The sequence below is a fragment of the Nerophis ophidion genome, linkage group LG13 (genome assembly GCF_033978795.1).
Source record: "Nerophis ophidion isolate RoL-2023_Sa linkage group LG13, RoL_Noph_v1.0, whole genome shotgun sequence".
NCBI lineage: Eukaryota > Metazoa > Chordata > Actinopteri > Syngnathiformes > Syngnathidae > Nerophis > Nerophis ophidion.
Window position 1 is genome coordinate 41,345,613 of NC_084623.1, and position 19,409 is coordinate 41,365,021.

A 19,409-nucleotide genomic window follows, 5' to 3' on the forward strand; every position below is an offset into this window, starting at 1 on the left:
GCAGAAAAAAAACTCTATACACGGAACATTGAGGTGTTTCTCATCTGCATTTATACAAAAGACTGCAGAGTATTTTTCTTTACTGCTATACTGACTTGAATCCAAATAGTGTACAAAAAAACATGTCTTATACGAGGAGTCCAAACGTTTATGCAAACAGGCCAATCTGTCACACACCGAGAAATAGAAAGCAGAGCACACTGACAAAACTTCTGAAGCATTTTGTTACTGATGATGGTATTTCCAACAGCCAACTGTGTGTAGTAAGGAGAAAGCATACTACTGCTACCTTAAAGCAGCATTAAGTAACCTCTTAACCGTCATAGAATATTTTAATAACTTTTGAGATGATAGTTTGACTTACAGTAGAACTGGTTGAAGACAGCTGTCATGGCCTGAGGGGGCCTGTATCACTTTTACTGGCACTAAACAACTTTGAGGAGGGGGGCAGGAACCCTGCCAGACAAAAACTACAAATATGCTGACTTGCTTTAATGCATACGTCACTCCCTTTCCCTATTTGTTAAAAAGACAGAAGTCGATGTGAACGCCTATGTTCGCCAGAAAACAAAACAAAAAAAAGGGCGCCTACATGCAATTAGTGCTATCATGGCAGAAGCTGCAAAACAACAAAAGAAATAAAAAGTTTTGTTAGAGGAGAGCGATAGAGAGAAAAAGGAAGGCTACCCAGATAAAAGGACAGTCAATGATCAACATTGGCCCGGCTTTCAGTCACTGCAGCAAGCTCGAAGATGAGAAGGGATTTTTTTTCAGCCGATTATGCTTTGGCTCTGTTCCTGCTAGACTAGTAGGTGACTTTTGATGCTCAAATCAAAATGATAATTCCAAATTTAGCTATTGTAAATGTGTGAGGTAGCAATAAATAGCCACCAGCTTGATTGTTCGCAGTTCCACACTACTTCCTTAAAAAAAAACTCCCGCCGGTCTTTCTTTGTTTCCGACCTGCATCTGCCCCGATACATTCTTGATAGTAGCGTCTTGTTTGTAGCTCAATCCAAGATGATTTTTTGATGCTGTCTGATATTTAACATCAGCATAGCCATTAGAGACGTGATATTTGTAGTCCCTGCCAATATTACAGCAGACATCATGTCAGTTTGAAGCTATCTGTGGTGGTCATCAAGGAAAATGTGGTCTTACTTCTGGCAAAACACTGTGGCTTGGGTCCAGTGGCGCCGCCAAAATCAACCAAAACTGAAAATTCTTAAAAGGGGGTTTTAGTTGGTTTGTTGAATAATTCGATGGTAATAAGCCTCTTAGTCTGGCATTAGAGAATAAACACTACACATTCAGGGGAAGTTTGTCAAACAGGTGTAAACACCACTCTTTGAAAACAAGCAAACAAAACCAGGACTAGTGAAAATGCATCACTGTAAACTAAAGTAACTAGGGATGTGCACAGAGTTCTGTCCTTTTTTGGCACCAATTAAATCTTGCTGGTTCGACAGAGCATCGATTCACGTAAAATCCAACGGTGCCATGTTGGGTTGTGGGTGATGTAACGTCCGGATGTAAACTGAGCTGGCTCTAACTAGGGATCTAGCAATGAACGATAATAACCCCAGTAAAACTGCCGACAATTAGTATTAGCGTTTTAAATTAAAATCATTGAAAAACTGTGATTGATAACTGCACTTTGTTAAACTCAGGGACTGACTTGCGCTAGTTTAAATGGTAACATGAAAACAAGAGACATTAACATTTTTCCCCATTATGAAAAAATTACTTAATCTAAACTTACATAAACAAATTACTGTTTGAACAACAAAGATATTCAACTGTGCACATTGAGCCTATTGAGTTGTGCTGTCATCAAAGTAATAGATCTGAGAAATACGAGACGGAGGTGTTTACTCTGCGTTCAAGGACTGTTGAAACAATAGGACAACCAAAGAGTAGACCGTCTACCAGAAAAAATAAAAGATTTCATTTGCAATGCAATTTTTATTTAAATTAAATTAATCTTTAAGTTCTTAAGTACAAACAAATATCTAAAACAATAAAAGCTTAGCTATTAACACATAAAATACTCTCACTAAAACACGATCAGTGAAGCATAAGAAATACAAAACATGCAAAATTGTGGGTTTCTAACATTGTGTCTAGTTATTTTAGTTATTTAAAACAAAACTAAGGATGGCAGTGTGTGTGTATGAGTATTTTTTAAACACATTCAACTACGGCTGGCCGATATGGCCAAATAAAATGGTCACGATTATTTTTTTCATATCATTCGAAAGGGACAAGTGGTAGGAAACTTGTTTTATTTGTTGGTACATATTTTACAGTACCTCAAATTCAAACTGCACTTGAATGTTTTTTCATTCAATAGAAGATACAGTAATTGAGTTTTAAAAACTCCACAATGTGGGTCACCGCATGCTGTTTGCCACAGCACTGGTATGAAGCGCTGATGTACACAAGCAATTAAAGGAGAAATATACTAATATTCCATTAGAAAGTGTTTGTTTAGTAAATGTTAACTTGACATAAAAGTCTTATAGTATTCACAACATCAATGATGCTTTGTTTACTGCAGAATGTTCGTGATGACAACCACAAAAACAAATTTCTTCTCGGTATTATTCTTTTCCAATATTTTTCCACCAACTCCAATCTTTTTAAGGACTCTTAGCACGATTATAAACGAACCATATATTTGTAGTAACACATTCATCGTAACAAGGACGCATGGGAACTAAGGTTGGGTATCGTTTGAATTCGAACGATTCCGATTCAGAGTTTCGATTCCGATTCCACGACGATTCTTGATTCTGATTCTTTCTTTAAAAAATTTTTTTAAAAGTCATGGTCAAAAAAAAGTTTGGGATATTTTAAATGAGCTAGCTAACCTAAAGTATTTCTTAATGAAATAGTCCTGACATTCGCCATCAATTTTAATTCTATTAACTTTTTATGAACTTTACTATAAATTCCTCACATGGCTGTTTTCAAATAGAATATAAATATCAAATCTATGAGCTTCAATATAAATATTATCAATTATGAATACATTTTCACAGGGGTACACTTTCATCAAGAGAGCTTTATTTTTGAAAACCTCATGAAAACACATTTACACACACAAGAGATAGGCGCCAGCGCCCCCCGCGACCCAAAAAAGGGGAATAAGCGGTAGGAAATGGATGGATGGAAGTGTATGATGCTGCAGGTACTAAAACATGTTACCGTGCTCCCACTGATAAGCTAACCTGGTGCAGAAAAGTAAATAAACAATAAGAAACAACTTGCAAAACCCAGTCCAGATTAGCAGCAGGTACAGTATAAAATCAGAGACAGTTCTTGTTTAGGAAAATGACAATATCCGCCTTCTCAGGCAGGATGCGTGAGCGTTCTGGACAGATAGTGTCTCCTGTCGAAGACGGGACACGCATTTATTTGTACTCCTTGAACTCGGAGGTGCTTCATCATGTTCGACGTGCACCCTCCTAAGCACGAAACAGTCCTGTCGCACGTGTTACATTTCGCCGATATTTCATTTTTTTTTAGTAAAATAAAGACACACTTTCGACCGTCGACGCCTGCCATCCATACTTGACTGATTCGCTCGGCTACATAGGCTCGGCTATGCTAACACTTCCGGCGGTGGGCGCTTCTTCGTTGGTGTTTAGCGGCTTCATCTTCCGGGTCGGCGGACTCATAATTGTTTTCCGGTCGGGGGACTGGGTATCGAACTAGGAATAAAAATTTAAACTTTTGAACGATTCCGGGAGAATCGGAAAGTTAGTCCCGGTTCCAATCGATACTCGATACCCAACCCTAATGGGAACGATCAAACACAATTTACAGTATGACAGATCATTTTGGTTTTCAGGTCCTAATTCTTTTTTTTGGAGGGAAGGGCGTTGTTTATGGCAATTATATTATTTTTTTAATTATTTGTATAATGTTGTAATATAAAATGTATCGGACTACATAATATTAACTGCCGGCCGCAAATGGCACCCAGGCCTGCTTGTTTGGTGTGCAACAGGGTTGCGTTATCACTTGGAACTCGAATGAACTGCACTAGCTGAACGTTTAACATTTACTCTTCGCAATAAAATTGGAAGAGCTGTGATGCTAATTTTGAAGGTCTACTGAAACCCACTACTACCCACCACGCAGTCTGATAGTTTATATATCAATGATGAAATATTAACATTGCAACACATCCCAATACGGCTTTTTTAGTTTACTAAATTACAATTTTAAAATTCCCGGGAGTTTCGCTTTGGAAACGTTGAATGATGACGTGTACGCAAGACGTCACGCGTTTTTAGGAAGTATGAGCGCTACGCACACACACAGGTAAAAGTCGTCTGCTTTAACGGCATAATTACACAGTATTTTGGAGATCTGTGTTGCTGAATCTTTTGCAATTTGTTAAATGAATATTGGAGAAGTCACAGAAGAAAGATGGAGTTGGGAAGCTTTAGCCTTTAGCCACACAAACACATGGTGATTCCTTGTTTAAAATTCCCGAATGGGAAACTTTACTATGGATCAGAATGCGGTCAAGCAGACATGGATCCCAACCGAATGTCAACCAGCAGGTTTCGGTGAGAAAATAGTGGTTAAAAAGTCGGTTCTTACCGGAGAAAAGCTGAACTTATGCCGTCCATAGCAGCCGTTGACTGAGACACTCCACGTCAACACACCCGTGGACACACACCTCCGACTATCAGGTAATATTAAACTCACTAAAACACTAGCAACACAAAAGAAAGATAAGGGATTTCCCAGAATTATCCTAGTAAATGTGTTTAAAAACATCGGAATCTGTCCCAATGCAATCTCGTTGATTTTTTTTTTTAACTCTTTTTTTTCTTTTCTTTTTTTCTTGTCCGTCGCTACCAATATCATATCCTCAAACACAAATATTTCGTCCTCGCTCAAATTATTGGGGAAATTGTCGTTTTCTCGGTCCGAATAGCACTTTTTGTTGGAGGCTCCCGTTAAAATCACTCTGAATATGTGAGGAGCCCCCACACTTGTGACGTCATCGTCTGCGACTTCCGGTAGAGGCAGGGCTTTTCTCTTAACAGCGACAGTTGCAAACTTTATCGTGGATGTTCTGTACTAAATCCTTTCAGCAAAAATATGGCAATATCATGAAATGATCAAGTATGACACATAGAATGGACCTGCTATCCCCGTTTAAATAAGAAAATCTAATTTCAGTAGGCCTTTAAGATTACAGTTAGCCCTGAAGCGAAGTCATCAAACAACTGCTAAGCAGCTAAGAAGTATGATCAATAAAATATGGGAATTAAAAATGACATGACTGCCATTGAAAACATGACTCTAAAAAATGATAACTCTTGTCTTAAAAAACATGTTTCTAAAAACAGTTTTTGAAAAAGACACTCTTTTTTTCCCATCAATAGGGTATTAATGACAAAGCTTAACTCTTTCTACAATGCAATGCCATCGATATCCGAAATGTTATATTTTAATATTACTTGCTCAGCTTAATGACACAGAAATACATTAGTGACATTATTCTACAACTGGTTAGAGAAGAAGAGCTCCTACCTGTAGACATAAAGAAGGGGATTCGGAACTTTCCACTTAAGACACGTGCTCGCAAATTCTGTAGAGTACTGCCGTCAAAAGGAAGGGCACCACACACCAACACATATAACACCACACCTAAGCTCTGAACAGATAGGAGAGAACATAATAATAAATCATATGAAAATGAATAAATTAATATTGGCTCAAACAAATCTGTCACCCAAAAGCTGTCAAAATATTTGTAGATATGCACTTTTTCCATTCCAAAACACTGTTTGTGGGGATTCAGAAAACTAATGTCAGGGATAAAATGTAGACTCATAAATTTGGATAAGACCCATGTCCAGAAGAAAGCTGCCGATTACATAAAAATGTAAAATCCTTCAACTTTCAATGATTCTTTCCTGTCAATTATTCCATACATGCAAGACATACTTTTTGTTATGCATGTAGTCGTCGTCAAAGGTTTACATAAACTAACTACTGAAGAACATAATGTCATGGCGGTCTTGAGTTTCCAATAATTTCTACAACTCTTATTTTTTTGTGATAGAGTGATTGGAGCACATACTTGCATTCATAAAGTTTGGTTCTTTTATTAATTTATTATGGGTCCACTGAAAATGTGACAAAATCTGCTGGGTCAAAAGTAAACATACAGCAATGTTAATATTTGGTTACATGTCCCTTGGCAGGTTTCACTGCAATAAGGCGCTTTTGCTAGCCATCCAGAAGCTTCTGGTTGAATTTTTGACCACTCCTCTTGACAAAATTGGTGCAGTTCAGCTAAATTTGTTGGATTTATGACATGGACTTGTTTCTTCAGCATTGTCTACACGTGTAAGTCAGGATTTTGGGAAGTCCATTTTAAAACCTTATTGCTAGCCTGATTTAGCCATTAGATACCCCTGTGGTAAATTTTAAATGTGCTTTATAAATAAAGTTGATTGATTTGATTTGATTTGATTCCTTTACCACTTTTGACGTGTGTTTGGGGTCATTGTCCTGTTGGAACACCCAACTACGGCCAAGACCCAACCTCCAGGCTGATTATTTTAGGTTGTCCTGAAGAATTTGGAGGTAATCCTCCTTTTTCATTGTCCTATTTACTCTGTGTAAAGCACCAGTTCCATTGGCTGCAAAACAGGCCCAGAGCATAGTACTACCACCACCGCGCTTCACGGTAGGCGAGGTGTTCCTTGGATTAAAAGCCCCACTTTTTATCCTCCAAACATATTGCCGGGTATTGTGGCCAAACAGCTCAATTTTTGTTTCATCTGACCACATAACTTTCCTCCAGAAGGTCTTATCTTTGTCCATGTGGTGTCAGATGAAACAAAAATTTCATGAATGTTTTTTGTGACCAACAAGTTTGTGCTCCAATCACTATCACAAAAAAATAAGAGTTGTAGAAATTATTGGAAACTCAAGACGGCCATGACATTATGTTCTTGACAAGTGTATGTCAACTTTTGACCTCTACTCTATTTGCATTTTGTTAAACTTCAAGTCTGATCAATGGCCACAGGGACAGTTTGGACACAGGGGTGTCCAAACTTTTTGACTGGGTGGCAGCATTAGGTTAAATAAATCTGACCGGAGGACAAAAGCTGACTGCATGCAAAGTAACCATAATTGTATGAATATATAATTAAAAAATATAATTATAATACAATTAAAATAAAATTGTATACAGGAAATTACAATTGAGTAATAAGAGTATGTAGTGACCACTTTAAAGCTTTGTAATCAATCAGAAATATCAAACATCTAAAGGTCAAACATGGATTAGTGTGGAGAGACTGTTTTCCCATCATGCCTTGCAATGGATTTAAATGTTAATTTCAAATTTCTGATGGTGATGGGATGTTTTTAATAGTATGCACAAAGTTCAGTGAGCTATGTTATGTTACGTGTGACCATTGGTGCTGACTTTTTGTGCTGGTTGAATTTTTAACATGCGCCATGACTAGGAAAAGTTGTTTGGATTGGGTCATATAGGGCCATTCTGTGGTTGAAATGTGGGGAAAAAAATAGCCATCATGGTCACTGATCTGAGTTTCTTATATTGTTCACAAGATGGCAACAAATAGGTTCCTGGTTATTTAAATTTAAGATGAAATCACCCTTTACGGCCAGATTGCTTATTGAAATTGAACTTGTTCGGTCGTCTTGCGGGCTAACTGAAGGTGCCGTTGGGCTGCATTTTGCCCACGGGCCATTGTTTGGACACCCCTGGTTCAACATATCTGAATTGATGTTCTTATAAACCCACTTCTAGGTGGTATTTAAAAGTGTAACTTCATGAAATCTGATCAACCGACGTAAATAAAAAAATAAACAAAACAGACAACTTGGTCAATATTTCTTCAACTCACCCATATATCTACTTTGGGTCCATCATACTCCTTGCCTTCAAATAACTCTGGTGCGGCATAGGGAGGGCTGCCACACCAGGTTTTTAACAGCTGGCCTCGAGAAAACAGGTTACTGAAACCAAAGTCTGACAAGAAATACAGTGACAGTTAATTCAATCCCATCTCTTCCCTGGTCATAGAAAGATGCTCATATCACACATTCTGTCGCTTGCTAACACCTACTTGTATTAAGAAAGTCTGTAATTAATAAAACAAGTCACATTCTGTCCTGCCAACTCACACACCTGCTATTTTGATGTTCAGATTGTGGTCTAGAAGAAGATTCTCGGCCTTCAGGTCTCTGTGGACAATGTTACGGCAGTGACAAAAATGAACCGCCGCCACAATCTGCTTGAACTTCTTTCTGGCATCCTTTTCTGCCATACGTCCATGGGCAACCAGGTGGTCTGGACATGCAAAGCAAAGTTATTAGTAGGGATAGGAATCAAAAACTGAATCTTGTTCAGAACCAGTTCCCAGTGTAATAATTCCTTGAAATTGCTTGCTCCAATCTCATCCCAGCAGCAGTAAAGATAGCAAGTCATGTACTAGGTACAGGTACTTACTAACACTGCCTATCATGTTAGTGGTAATACCTGTACAATTGAAATTAATGCTTTCTCATTTAGATGAGCATGACGAGAGACATATTCAGAAGGGCTCTAACGCGGGCAGTACTCACTCCAGTTTACATCTGGCGCTAGACGAAAGTCACCGAGCAGTGACTATGTTTGTGGGCAAAAACTTGCACCCATTTGCCACAGTACTCCAGATTTTCAAAAGTTAATGGTTCAATTGTAGTCGGAGAAAAACTGCATGTATTCTTCCCACCAGATTTTCACACAGTAATTTCCATTATGTAGGTGAAACACAAACAAATTTGAATATGGTATAAAAGTTTGTTCATGTCAGCAATTCAACTTCAAATGTGAAACCAATATGTGATATGAACTCATTCCATGCAAAGTGAGATATGCCCAGCCTTTATTATAATTGTGATAATCATGGTTTACAGTTTTTTAAACCACAAATTTTCTGAGATTTAGAATTCAAATTTTTCATAAACTGTAAGCTATAATCATCAAAATTATGATGATTATAGTAGCATTTTATGAATGGGCCTGTCATATATATATATATTAAGTTTCACATTGTAAATCTTAAAAAAAACATTGCACAATCTTATATTTTCTGAGTTTCACCAGTGTATTATCTTGGGAGATGAAAAAAATTCTCAAAAGTTTTAAAATGTTATATTCTTGTGTAATTTCCACATGTTTTATTTTGTTAAAATTCTAGAGAGGAATATTTCTTGTTTATATTTTTTCTTTTTAAAGTTTTTTTCTATGCTAAGTATGTGCCTCATGAAACCTCACTGTTGGCTTTGCAAGGTCATGTTACCTCTAAACTAAACACAACTTATGCAAATCCAACTTTTTGTTCTCTTTTTTTCCCCAAATAAGAATTGATAAGAAAACTGATAAGGGACCAAATAGTTAAGCAGAATCGAAAGTGGAGTCATAACCGGAAAAATTTTATCAATTCCCATACCAGTATTGTTATAATCGGCAATGCTGGTATCCACTTTTTGGGGTTCCTCTGTGCATATGCAAATAAAACTCAATACATAAATAGGTAGTCCCCAAATAATTATTAAGTTTCCCAATTGCTGGCAATGTTTTAGTAAATGAAAATTAATACAATGTCATGGGCACAGCAGAGTTTTCCACAGAACTGTTATCTAATTGTGGTGGTGGGTTTGGGTGCAGGATGCCAGATGACAATAAAATTTGCATAATTGGCCACAATTAATGTTATGTAAAGAACGTTGTAGGACAGCGAAATAATGTTGTACGAGACAAAAAACGAGAAAATAATCATGAAAAGCAAAATATACGTTTGGAAGTTGGAGATGCAGTATTTTTTTATAAAGCCAATACAGATGGAGATGACGTCCTTTTTTTCAAGACCAATACTAAGAAGTTTTTTTGTTTCTACTATTTTGTATATTTTAATTTAACTGTAGTTGGCGCACACATTTCTTTGCAGCTTGCTTTGAGGCAGCTTCTTTAGCAGCTCTAGCATATTTGTAGGCTTTCAAAACACCATCGTGTTTAAAGTTGTCTGAAGTTGTTTGATGTTTAAATATTTTTATCCCTCTTTGTGGAATTTCGGTATTTCATTTGGTGCAAAATGTCTTCCTCTGAAACAATAAAAAAGTCCCATACGCTCTTCATGTTTGCTTACAGGGAACTAAAGGGAAAAATTAACACTTTCTACATGCTACAAGCACTGAAGTGCTTGATTTAGTCACCCTAACCCACCTACAGCACAATAGGGATAATATTGTCCCATTGAAGTGTTCTGTTTGTTTTTTTTAATTGTAGCTATTTTTCAATGCTATCTGATTTATTGGTATGACATCATAATTCCTAATTTCAGCCCAATAATTATCTGTCCGATATCCTGCACCTCTACAAGAAATACAAATTAAAGTTCATCTGTGGCTTCTTTTAATTTTTTTGTCGCTACTCATTGAAAAAAAGTATACATGCTTTCATGTCTGTCTCCAATATGACCAGAAAAAAAACGCTAGATTTGTTGTTCGTAACAAATCCAAGCTACACGAACATAAAACACTAACACCATCTTGTCATTAAAGTATGAATTGCTGTATATAACCTATTTGAGCACTATTGAGAAATTATTAACCGAAAACTTGACCACCGGAAAAAGACTTGAGCAGCACAGATGTAAACAATACGCATGCCATTGTTTTGAGCGTTGTCAACATGTCTGCAATGTTGACAACATTTTAATATATTCCAGATACACCCGCGGACAGCAATCTACAAAATGTGCAAATACTAAGAGGACAGTGGCGGCTCTTATGTAGGGAAAGTCCAACTACAGCAACAGCACCATGGAAGTGTGACGTCATGCTCGCTGCAGCTTGCCTTTCGTCAGGGAAATCGAGGGACAGAAGTAGTCTCTAAACACGAGTACATTTTTTAATACCATAAAATGCTAGATATTTTTACTACCGTATTTTTCGGAATATAAGTTGCTCCGGAGTATAAGGCGCACCTGCCAAAAATGCATAATAAAATAGGAAAAAAACATATATAAGTCGCACTGGAGTATAAGTCGCATTTTTGGGGGTTAATTTATTTGATAAAACCCAACACCAAGAATAGACATTTGAAAGGCAATTTAAAATAAATAAAGAATAGTGAACAACAGGCTGAATAAGTGTACGTTATATGACGCATAAATAACCAACTGAGAACGTGCCTGGTATGTTAACGTAACATATTATGGTAAGAGTCATTCAAATAACTATAGCATATAGAACATGCTATACGTTTACCAAACAAACAATCTGTCACTCATCGTTAAATCCCATGAAATCTTATACGTCTAGTCTCTTACGTGAATGAGCTAAATAATATTATTTGATATTTTACGGTAATGTGTTAATAATTTCACATATAAGTCGCTCTTGAGTATAAGTCGCACCCCTGGCCAAACTGTGAAAAAAACTGTGACTTTTTAGTCCAAAAAATACGGTAGTTGTTTTTAGTAAAAAACAAATTAAAAGTCTGCAAACACATGGAAAAATCTCAACAAAGTACATTCTAAAACAAGCAACAACAATTGAAAATATGGCAAAACAATAAAATATTTCATTATTAATTAAAAACAGATTTCTTTTCAAATGTATGCATACATTTTTTTAGCATTTTTAAAGAAATATCGTAGCAAAATTTTGGAAAATACTCAATGGCGTCATGTGACCACGCCCCCACCGCTACAGAAATCTTGGCCGTCTCGGGGAAACCCTATGTATGTATACATATTTTAGCCTTTTAAAAAAATATCATGTCATCATGGCAAATTATGCTAAATTATATGATGGGGTCATGGTGAACACATCCCCACTGCCACGGGTATGTTGGCAATCTAGGGGAAACCCTGAAATTAGCTATTAGCTAGTCAACCGGGACTAAAAATAAAAAAGGCAATGGCAATCACATACTTTTTAATTAAAATCGATAATCATCCTTAATCTACATGTATTCAAAAGTAGACAAATAGGCAAAGGTAGTCTAAAAAGTTAAGTCTTACCAAAAATTTCTCCACCGCTAGCATATTCCGTTACCAAATAGATCATCCTTTCTGTCTCCATCACCTAAAACCAAAAACAATATTTTATTACAAGCATTTTACAGGCCACAATCAAGCCAATTATTTGTGATTTTTTTTTTTTTTTTTTTTTTAACGGTAAGTGACTTAAGGGGCACTATCATGCCTGCATAAGAATAGGAGTAATTCTTCATAGAAAATGTATGGTTGGATGTCAATTAGGGTTGGGTATCGAGTATCGATTGGAACCGGGACTAACTTTCCGATTCTCCCGGAATCGTTCAAAAGTTTAAATTTCGATTTGTAGTTTCGATACCCAGTCCGCCGACCGGAAAAAAATTATAAGTCCGCCGAACCGGAAGAAGAAGCCGTTGAACACCAACGAAGAAGCGCCCACTGCCGGAAGTGTTAGCATAGCCGAGCCTATGTAGCCGAGCGAATCAGTCAAGCATGGATAGCGGGCGTCGACGGTCGAAAGTGTGGCTTTATTTTACTAAAAAAAATGAAATATTGGCGAAATGTAAAACGTGCGACAGGACTGTTTCGTGCTTAGGAGGGTGCACGTCGAACATGATGAAGCACCTCCGAGTTCATGGAGTACAAATAAATGCGTGTCCCGTCTTCGACAGGAGACACTATCTGTCCAGAACGCTCACGCATCCTGCGTGAGAAGGCGGATATAGTCATTTTCCTAAACAAGAACTGTCTCTGATTCTATACTGTACCTGCTGCTAATCTGGACTGGGTTTTGCAAGTTGTTTCTTATTGTTTATTTGCTTTTCTGCACCAAGTTAGCCCATCAGTGGGAGCACGGTAACATGTTTAAGTACCTGCAGCATCATACACATGTGTGTAAATGTGTTTTCATGAGGTTTCCTGCAGCATCATACACTTATGTGTAAATGTGTTTTCATGAGGTTTTCAAAAGTAAAGCTCTCTTGATGAAAGTGTACCCCTGTGAAAATGTATTCATAATTTATAATATTTATATTCAAGTTCATAGATTTGATATTTATATTCTAGTTGAAAACAGCCCTGTGGGGAATTTATAGTAAATTTCATAAAAAATTTAATAGAATTAAAATTGATGGAGAATGTTAGACTATTTCATTCAGAAAGACTGTAGGTTAGCTAGCTCATTTAAAATATCCTAAACTTTTTTTTGACACTGCCTTTTTTTTCTCTTTTTTTTTTTAAAGAAATAATCCGAATCGAGAATCGTCAGGAATCTGAAACGAAACAAAGAATCGGAATCGAAACAAAGAATCGGAATCGGAATCGTTCGAATTCAAACGATACCCAACCCTAATGTCAATGTGGATGTGTACGCACCTGGTATAGACGGATGATGTGGGGGTGCTTCAGCAACTTCATTATTTCCACCTCCCTAAAGATTTTTTTCAAGTTTTCCTCGTCCAGCTGGGTCTTATCCACAATTTTTATAGCCACCTTGAAGCAAATAGACAAGAGAGGGATTAGAGAAAGATAAGTGAAATTGAATATAGCAAAGCAGACATGGCTCGGACAGTAGTATATCAGTCTAGAAAGTGATGCTCCTCTGCTTTTCGACTTATGTCAAGATATCCAAATTAATTAATCAGATAAATCTAAAAACTTTTTTTTATCAAACATTAAGAGACCAGACCCACAAACGTTTTTTAAGCAATGCTTTTGACTTCGCTGCCAAAATAAATACTACAAACAAATAATTAGTTAATATTAAAACTAGAAAGGAGTATTTTTTCAGAAACTGTCTGGCTAATGTGGCCCAACTATGACCTTTGACAGTGATTAAGACTATTGCATAACTGCAGAGCTGTCAACAATTGGACCAGCCATGTGGAAGATGATGGCGTGTGACAGAGTTTTGCTCTGCCACTTAGGGATAACCGGATTTCTTTCATGATTTACTCATGTGGATCAAAAGGGATGTTCCAAAAATGTACCTACTGCCAAAAATAAGCGCCTGTTCAAGTGTGTGTGTGTGAGAAAATACCATGCGCGTTCAACATGAATAAACGCACACACGCAAATAAACACACTATGAGCATCCTCTGTCAAATCTGTTATGTGTCACCCCAAGACCTTTTCCGGAGAACCAAGGAACAACGCCGGCCTGACAAGACAGACTTCCTGTCTGCAGACAGGAAAGGGAAGTGAGGGACAGAGAAAAGGGGCTTCTGAGACCCCATACAGCAACATGAAACAATATGTAATGCTGTATTCTAAATCATAATCACACAAGTTGTCTTGTTTTAATTGCATTAACTGACAAAGTTTGACATTTTTAGTTCATGTTTATTCAGTGTACACATTCAGAACATTTGAAATAAAATTAGTGATTGACGTACAAGGATTGCATAGGTGTTTGTAGGACAGTGGGTTTTCTTACTTAGATTGCTTAAAATACTGCATATCTATTCTGCCTTTTAAACTGCACAATATTTAAATTTTTTTGTGGTCCCCTTTATTTAGAAAAGTACTGAAATAATTTTAGTACCGGTACCAAAATATTGGTATCATTACAACACTAACGTTTACTATAAATTTTAATAACAACACAAATATTTTTAACGGCCGAGTAACGCACACACGTACTTTTTTACCTTGGGGCCGGAACGTGCCATAGCGGGGAACTTGGCTGCAGTTCACTTGCTACTGATGAGCCACAAGCAAGCAAAAATGCAAGCAACAATTTAAAAATAAAACAAAACGATATTATGTCAGAAAAATATATTTGTTGTTACTATACTTTATGTTAACAGTTTTGTTTTAAATGTATATTCACATTTTTTTTTCACACCTTTTTAAGGAATATATGCATCATATAATGTGACGGTGTCGTAACGACCACACCCCTAACCAGGTCCCCACCGCCTCAGGTATTTTGGCAATTTAGGGGAAACCCTGACATTAACAAAATAAAAATGTCTTACATTACAATCATGCTTCGTCAGAAATATTTTGTAAAGTTATTCTGTGATATTTGTAACCAAAGAAATGCTAGTACATCAGTTTTAGGAATAAAATGAACTGTCTAGGATACACTTATTAATGATGAAAAATTATACTCATCTGTGATTAATTTTGAGTCAACTATGAACAATGAGATTAATCGCGATTAAATATTTTAATCATTTGACAGCCCGAGTACAAACATATAAAACATCCATCCATCCATCCATTTTCTACCGCTTATTCCCTTTCGGGGTCGCGGTGGGCGCTGGCGCCTATCTCAGCTACAATCGGGCGGAAGGCGGGGTACACCCTGGACAAGTCGCCACCTCATCGCAGGGCCAACACAGATAGACAGACAACATTCACACTCACATTCACACACTAGGGCCAATTTAGTGTTGCCAATCAACCTATCCCCAGGTGCATGTCTTTGGAAGTGGGAGGAAGCCGGAGTACCCGGAGGGAACCCACGCATTCACGGGGAGAACATGCAAACTCCACACAGAAAGATCCCGAGCCTGGATTTGAACCCAGGACATGTTTAATTATTATTTCAAAATGTATATATAAACAAAATGTTTTAATTCGCAAACTCAAAAATGATTTCAACAAACGTTTTTGCAGAGGGTTTTGTCAAACATGTTACATCTGAAAAGTTAAATCAGAGCGCAAACAAACAAAGTCTGATTCAAAAATATTTAGATATAAATTATTTCTGATAAATGAGTATGTAGGCACCAATACAGTAGTTCAGTCACAAACACATACATTGCCCGCCTGCGAGTTCGCATCAAGAGCAGGATTACTGGTGAGCTGCAGTGAGACTAAGTGTGTCACTATAAAGTTGTGGTCTTTTTCAACGTTGTTTTTCAATTTATATGCCAGTGTTGGACACATTTATTTATTTTATTTTTCTGGTCCGGATTTTCAGCTGTGTAAGAGGAAAGCGTGCACACACGCACACACACATGCGCGCACACGTACACAAACATTTACAGACACACAAAGGATCAAGGTCAATAAAGGCGGATTTCTCCGTGCAGCAATATACCGAGCATCGTTGCTTCCCTATTATTTATTCCTGTGGTATCTTCTAAAAGAGATTTCCGCCACGTTTGATCAAAATAATATATGTTCGAACTCAAATTAATCATGATCATTTAATCGCCCCGCTCTCCATGTTTTACGAATCCCAAAACCAGTGAAGTTGGCACGTAAATCGTTAATAAAAACAGAATACAATGATTTGCAAATCCTTTTCAACCTATTTTCAATTGAATAGACTGCACAATGTGCCAACTTCACTGGATTTGGGTTTTTGTATTTAAAAAGGATAATGGACACAACATACTTTCCTTGGCAGAAGAAACATTAAACATCTTATTTCTTAAGAGCCATATTATATTGATTTGATTGTTTAAATATGTTCCCAATCAATATTTAAGGCCTCTGATTGGATTTGATACTTTGACTATATATTATAGATGTGTAAATGTTTCATGGCAAGTAACTGAAGTAAACACAATAACACATTTTTATAAAGTGTATTTTATTAAAATTATAATTATGTGAATGTTGTAATGCTATATAAAATGTTCTAGTATTTTTGTAAATTAGATGATGCATTAAATGTGTGGTATTAAATTGCAACATAAATTTTTTTAAACAAAATTAAGTGGCTAATAATGTACAATAACTAATCAAACCTACTATTGGGTCCCATTTAAATCACTTAGGATTTGCCCTCAAAGCCTTTTCTATCTAGAGCACGGGTGTCAAACTCATTTCAGCTCAGGAGCCGCTTAGAGAAAAATCATTTCCCACATGGGCCAGACAGGTAAAATCATGGCATAATAACTAAAAAAATACATCTATGACAACTTCAGATAGTTTTCTTTGTTTTACTTTGGCCCAAAATAGAACAAGCACATTCTGAAAATGTACATATCACAAATTATCCTCTTGACAAATCATGTCAAATTAGTTGTAAATTCTGAGGAAAAAAATTGATGCCGTTTCAAAATCACCATGAAGAACACAATGAACTTAGACATAATCTCAGTGTATCTACAAAGCCATTAAACTTTAAGGCACAGCCCATCTAGGATTGAACAAAAAACAAACAAAAAAACATTAGTAAAAACTCTTCTATGTACAAACTACCTAATTTCTTATTTCCACGTATTGTGTGCTAACTCAATAAACATTACAAACTGAGGTAGAAACTATTCAAGAGGGTTGAGTTACTCTCTGTGTTTTAGGCATCACTGTGTATAGATAGAAAAACCATCCCTGAACAGAGGAGGCGAATAAATCTGTCCTTTCAACCATACCTTGAAGACGCTGCAATTAAGCCTCCAACGAATAACAGGAGTTACAACAGTTTAGTGTCAGAATTGGGACTAGAATGCCAATTATGCCTTTTGGTTACAACTGAATGGAATGCCAACGTGGGATATTCTGACTATTTTGGTTTAGTAGTAGTCCATCCACAGCGATAGTTCTGCCACGCAATACCTAATGCAACGAGCGGAAGTTACACTTCAACGACTGTTGTTGGCTTTGACAGTATGATTGGAACAACTGTTTTGCATCAAAACAGTTGTTTTTCTCAAGACAATAAGGCAAAACCATCATTTCCCAGACACAACCTCCTGGTTTTGGGAGTATAAATCATTAGGGTTTTGGCACCAGCCGCCAGACTAGATCTGACCAATTTAAGTCTATGAGCATGAACAGATGAAGCCTACTCGGATGAGAGGCAAAACGTTGCCTAAGACAAACCAAACAGTCCAGTTGCAATTGATTGAATACACTGAGATTAAAAGAAAATCAAACTCTTTGCCATGTGTGAACAATTTCCACAAAAAAAAAGTAATACTTCAAAAACTGACAGTATTGCAGTAAATCATACACTGTTCACTCTTTATATTTGAAAAAATACATTAAGTTTCACAGAACCATATCAATGTGCAGTGTCTCATTCAGCATTTTAAGTGGGGTTACCAATTTATGTTTAATGTTGGGTCGAGGGGGAGGATTTGCAGTCCCCTCTGTACCGTGTAACTCTTGCTTGGTATACTTGCTCGCCCGGTATGAACTATTTGCTTGCCTAACAGAATTACTATTGCGACATCCAGTGAACACATTTAGAACACCAGTTTCTTTAATTCTAAAATGCTGTTAACTTTTACCCTGGGACCGCATTGAACGTGTTCGCGAGCCCGTTCCGGCCCAAGGGCCGCATTTTTTACATCCCTGATCTAGAGACTTCATTGTTTACAAACTCAAATAACACAACTATGTTTAGAATGAGGATTGACTTTAATGTCTCTTGTATTCATGTTAACAAGTAAGCTAGCTAGCTATTAACGTGCTAGCCTGCCTCTCCAGTAAAATAGCATCATCACTGTTCTACAAGTTTATTGAAGTGCAGTTATCAGCATGGCTTCACAATAACTTTAATTTAAAATGTTAATACTAACTGCCGAGAAATTTACTGTTGTTTGTCATTAATACTGTTAATCGTTTTGTCCTTAATTTCAAGTATGCACAACAGACACAAGCCTAATGATGATGATGATAATTATACAAAGATACTTCAGAGCAATATCGGTACTTGATGATAGCAACGCTTCACATAAAACGCCATGTTCGGCTGTGCTGTGACATACCGTACATGATGAAGTATCAGTATAGTTTTTAACAGTGTATAAAAACGCCCTAACTCTACAAAGCCAATCCAGCCTTTGGCAAATATAATATTATGAGACCAAACAAAATTACTTTAAAAAAAATTCTGATCTTATCTTATCCCATCTACAGAAGTCCCCAAAACTGAGACCCTTCCATTTCACAGACCAGTTCATCCACCTCTACACATAACTTTCTTGGCTCATTTGACACAAACCTATTCCACCACCCTTCCAGAACCAATAATCTAAAAACAAAAACTGTAATTTTTCCCGTTTACATATTTAAACGGGAAGACCAATTGTTCCCAAACAGGATACTTAACAAATGAAGAGTGGCTTCAGGAGCTCTCTTCTTGGCATGATCACTAGCCCTGACTCCTAGTAGCCAAAAGCAAAGCAAATCTATTTGTTCACCAAGTAAACTCGTGACGAGGCAAAATTCCTGTCCTTTACTCAACATGTACTGCGTGGGAACTCTGTATGCCTCATCAGATTTTGAATACATGTACCCATACACCTTGAATAAATATTTTTTGAAAAACCTGATATTTTTTACATAAATAGTTTGACAAAATTTTCATCCGCAGAGGGAAATTAAAGACATTGGTTTAGGGCAGTCCTTCTTAAATAGTGGGGAGGACCCAACTGGGGG

At 36.9% G+C, this 19,409-nt stretch overlaps 1 protein-coding gene across 4 annotated transcripts in view; it reads right to left on the minus strand.

Annotated features, from left to right (window-relative positions):
* Positions 1-19,409, minus strand: part of sik3 (SIK family kinase 3) — a 69,197-nt gene that overhangs the window by 30,955 nt on the left and 18,833 nt on the right. For all 4 annotated transcript variants that reach the window (XM_061918957.1, XM_061918955.1, XM_061918958.1 and 1 more), the window contains exons 2-6: positions 13,437-13,553; positions 12,087-12,150; positions 8,204-8,365; positions 7,920-8,044; positions 5,560-5,683 (exon numbers count right to left, since the gene is read on the minus strand). In XM_061918957.1, coding sequence (XP_061774941.1) covers positions 5,560-5,683; positions 7,920-8,044; positions 8,204-8,365; positions 12,087-12,150; positions 13,437-13,553 — 592 coding nt within the window. The remainder of the gene's footprint in view (positions 1-5,559; positions 5,684-7,919; positions 8,045-8,203; positions 8,366-12,086; positions 12,151-13,436; positions 13,554-19,409) is intronic.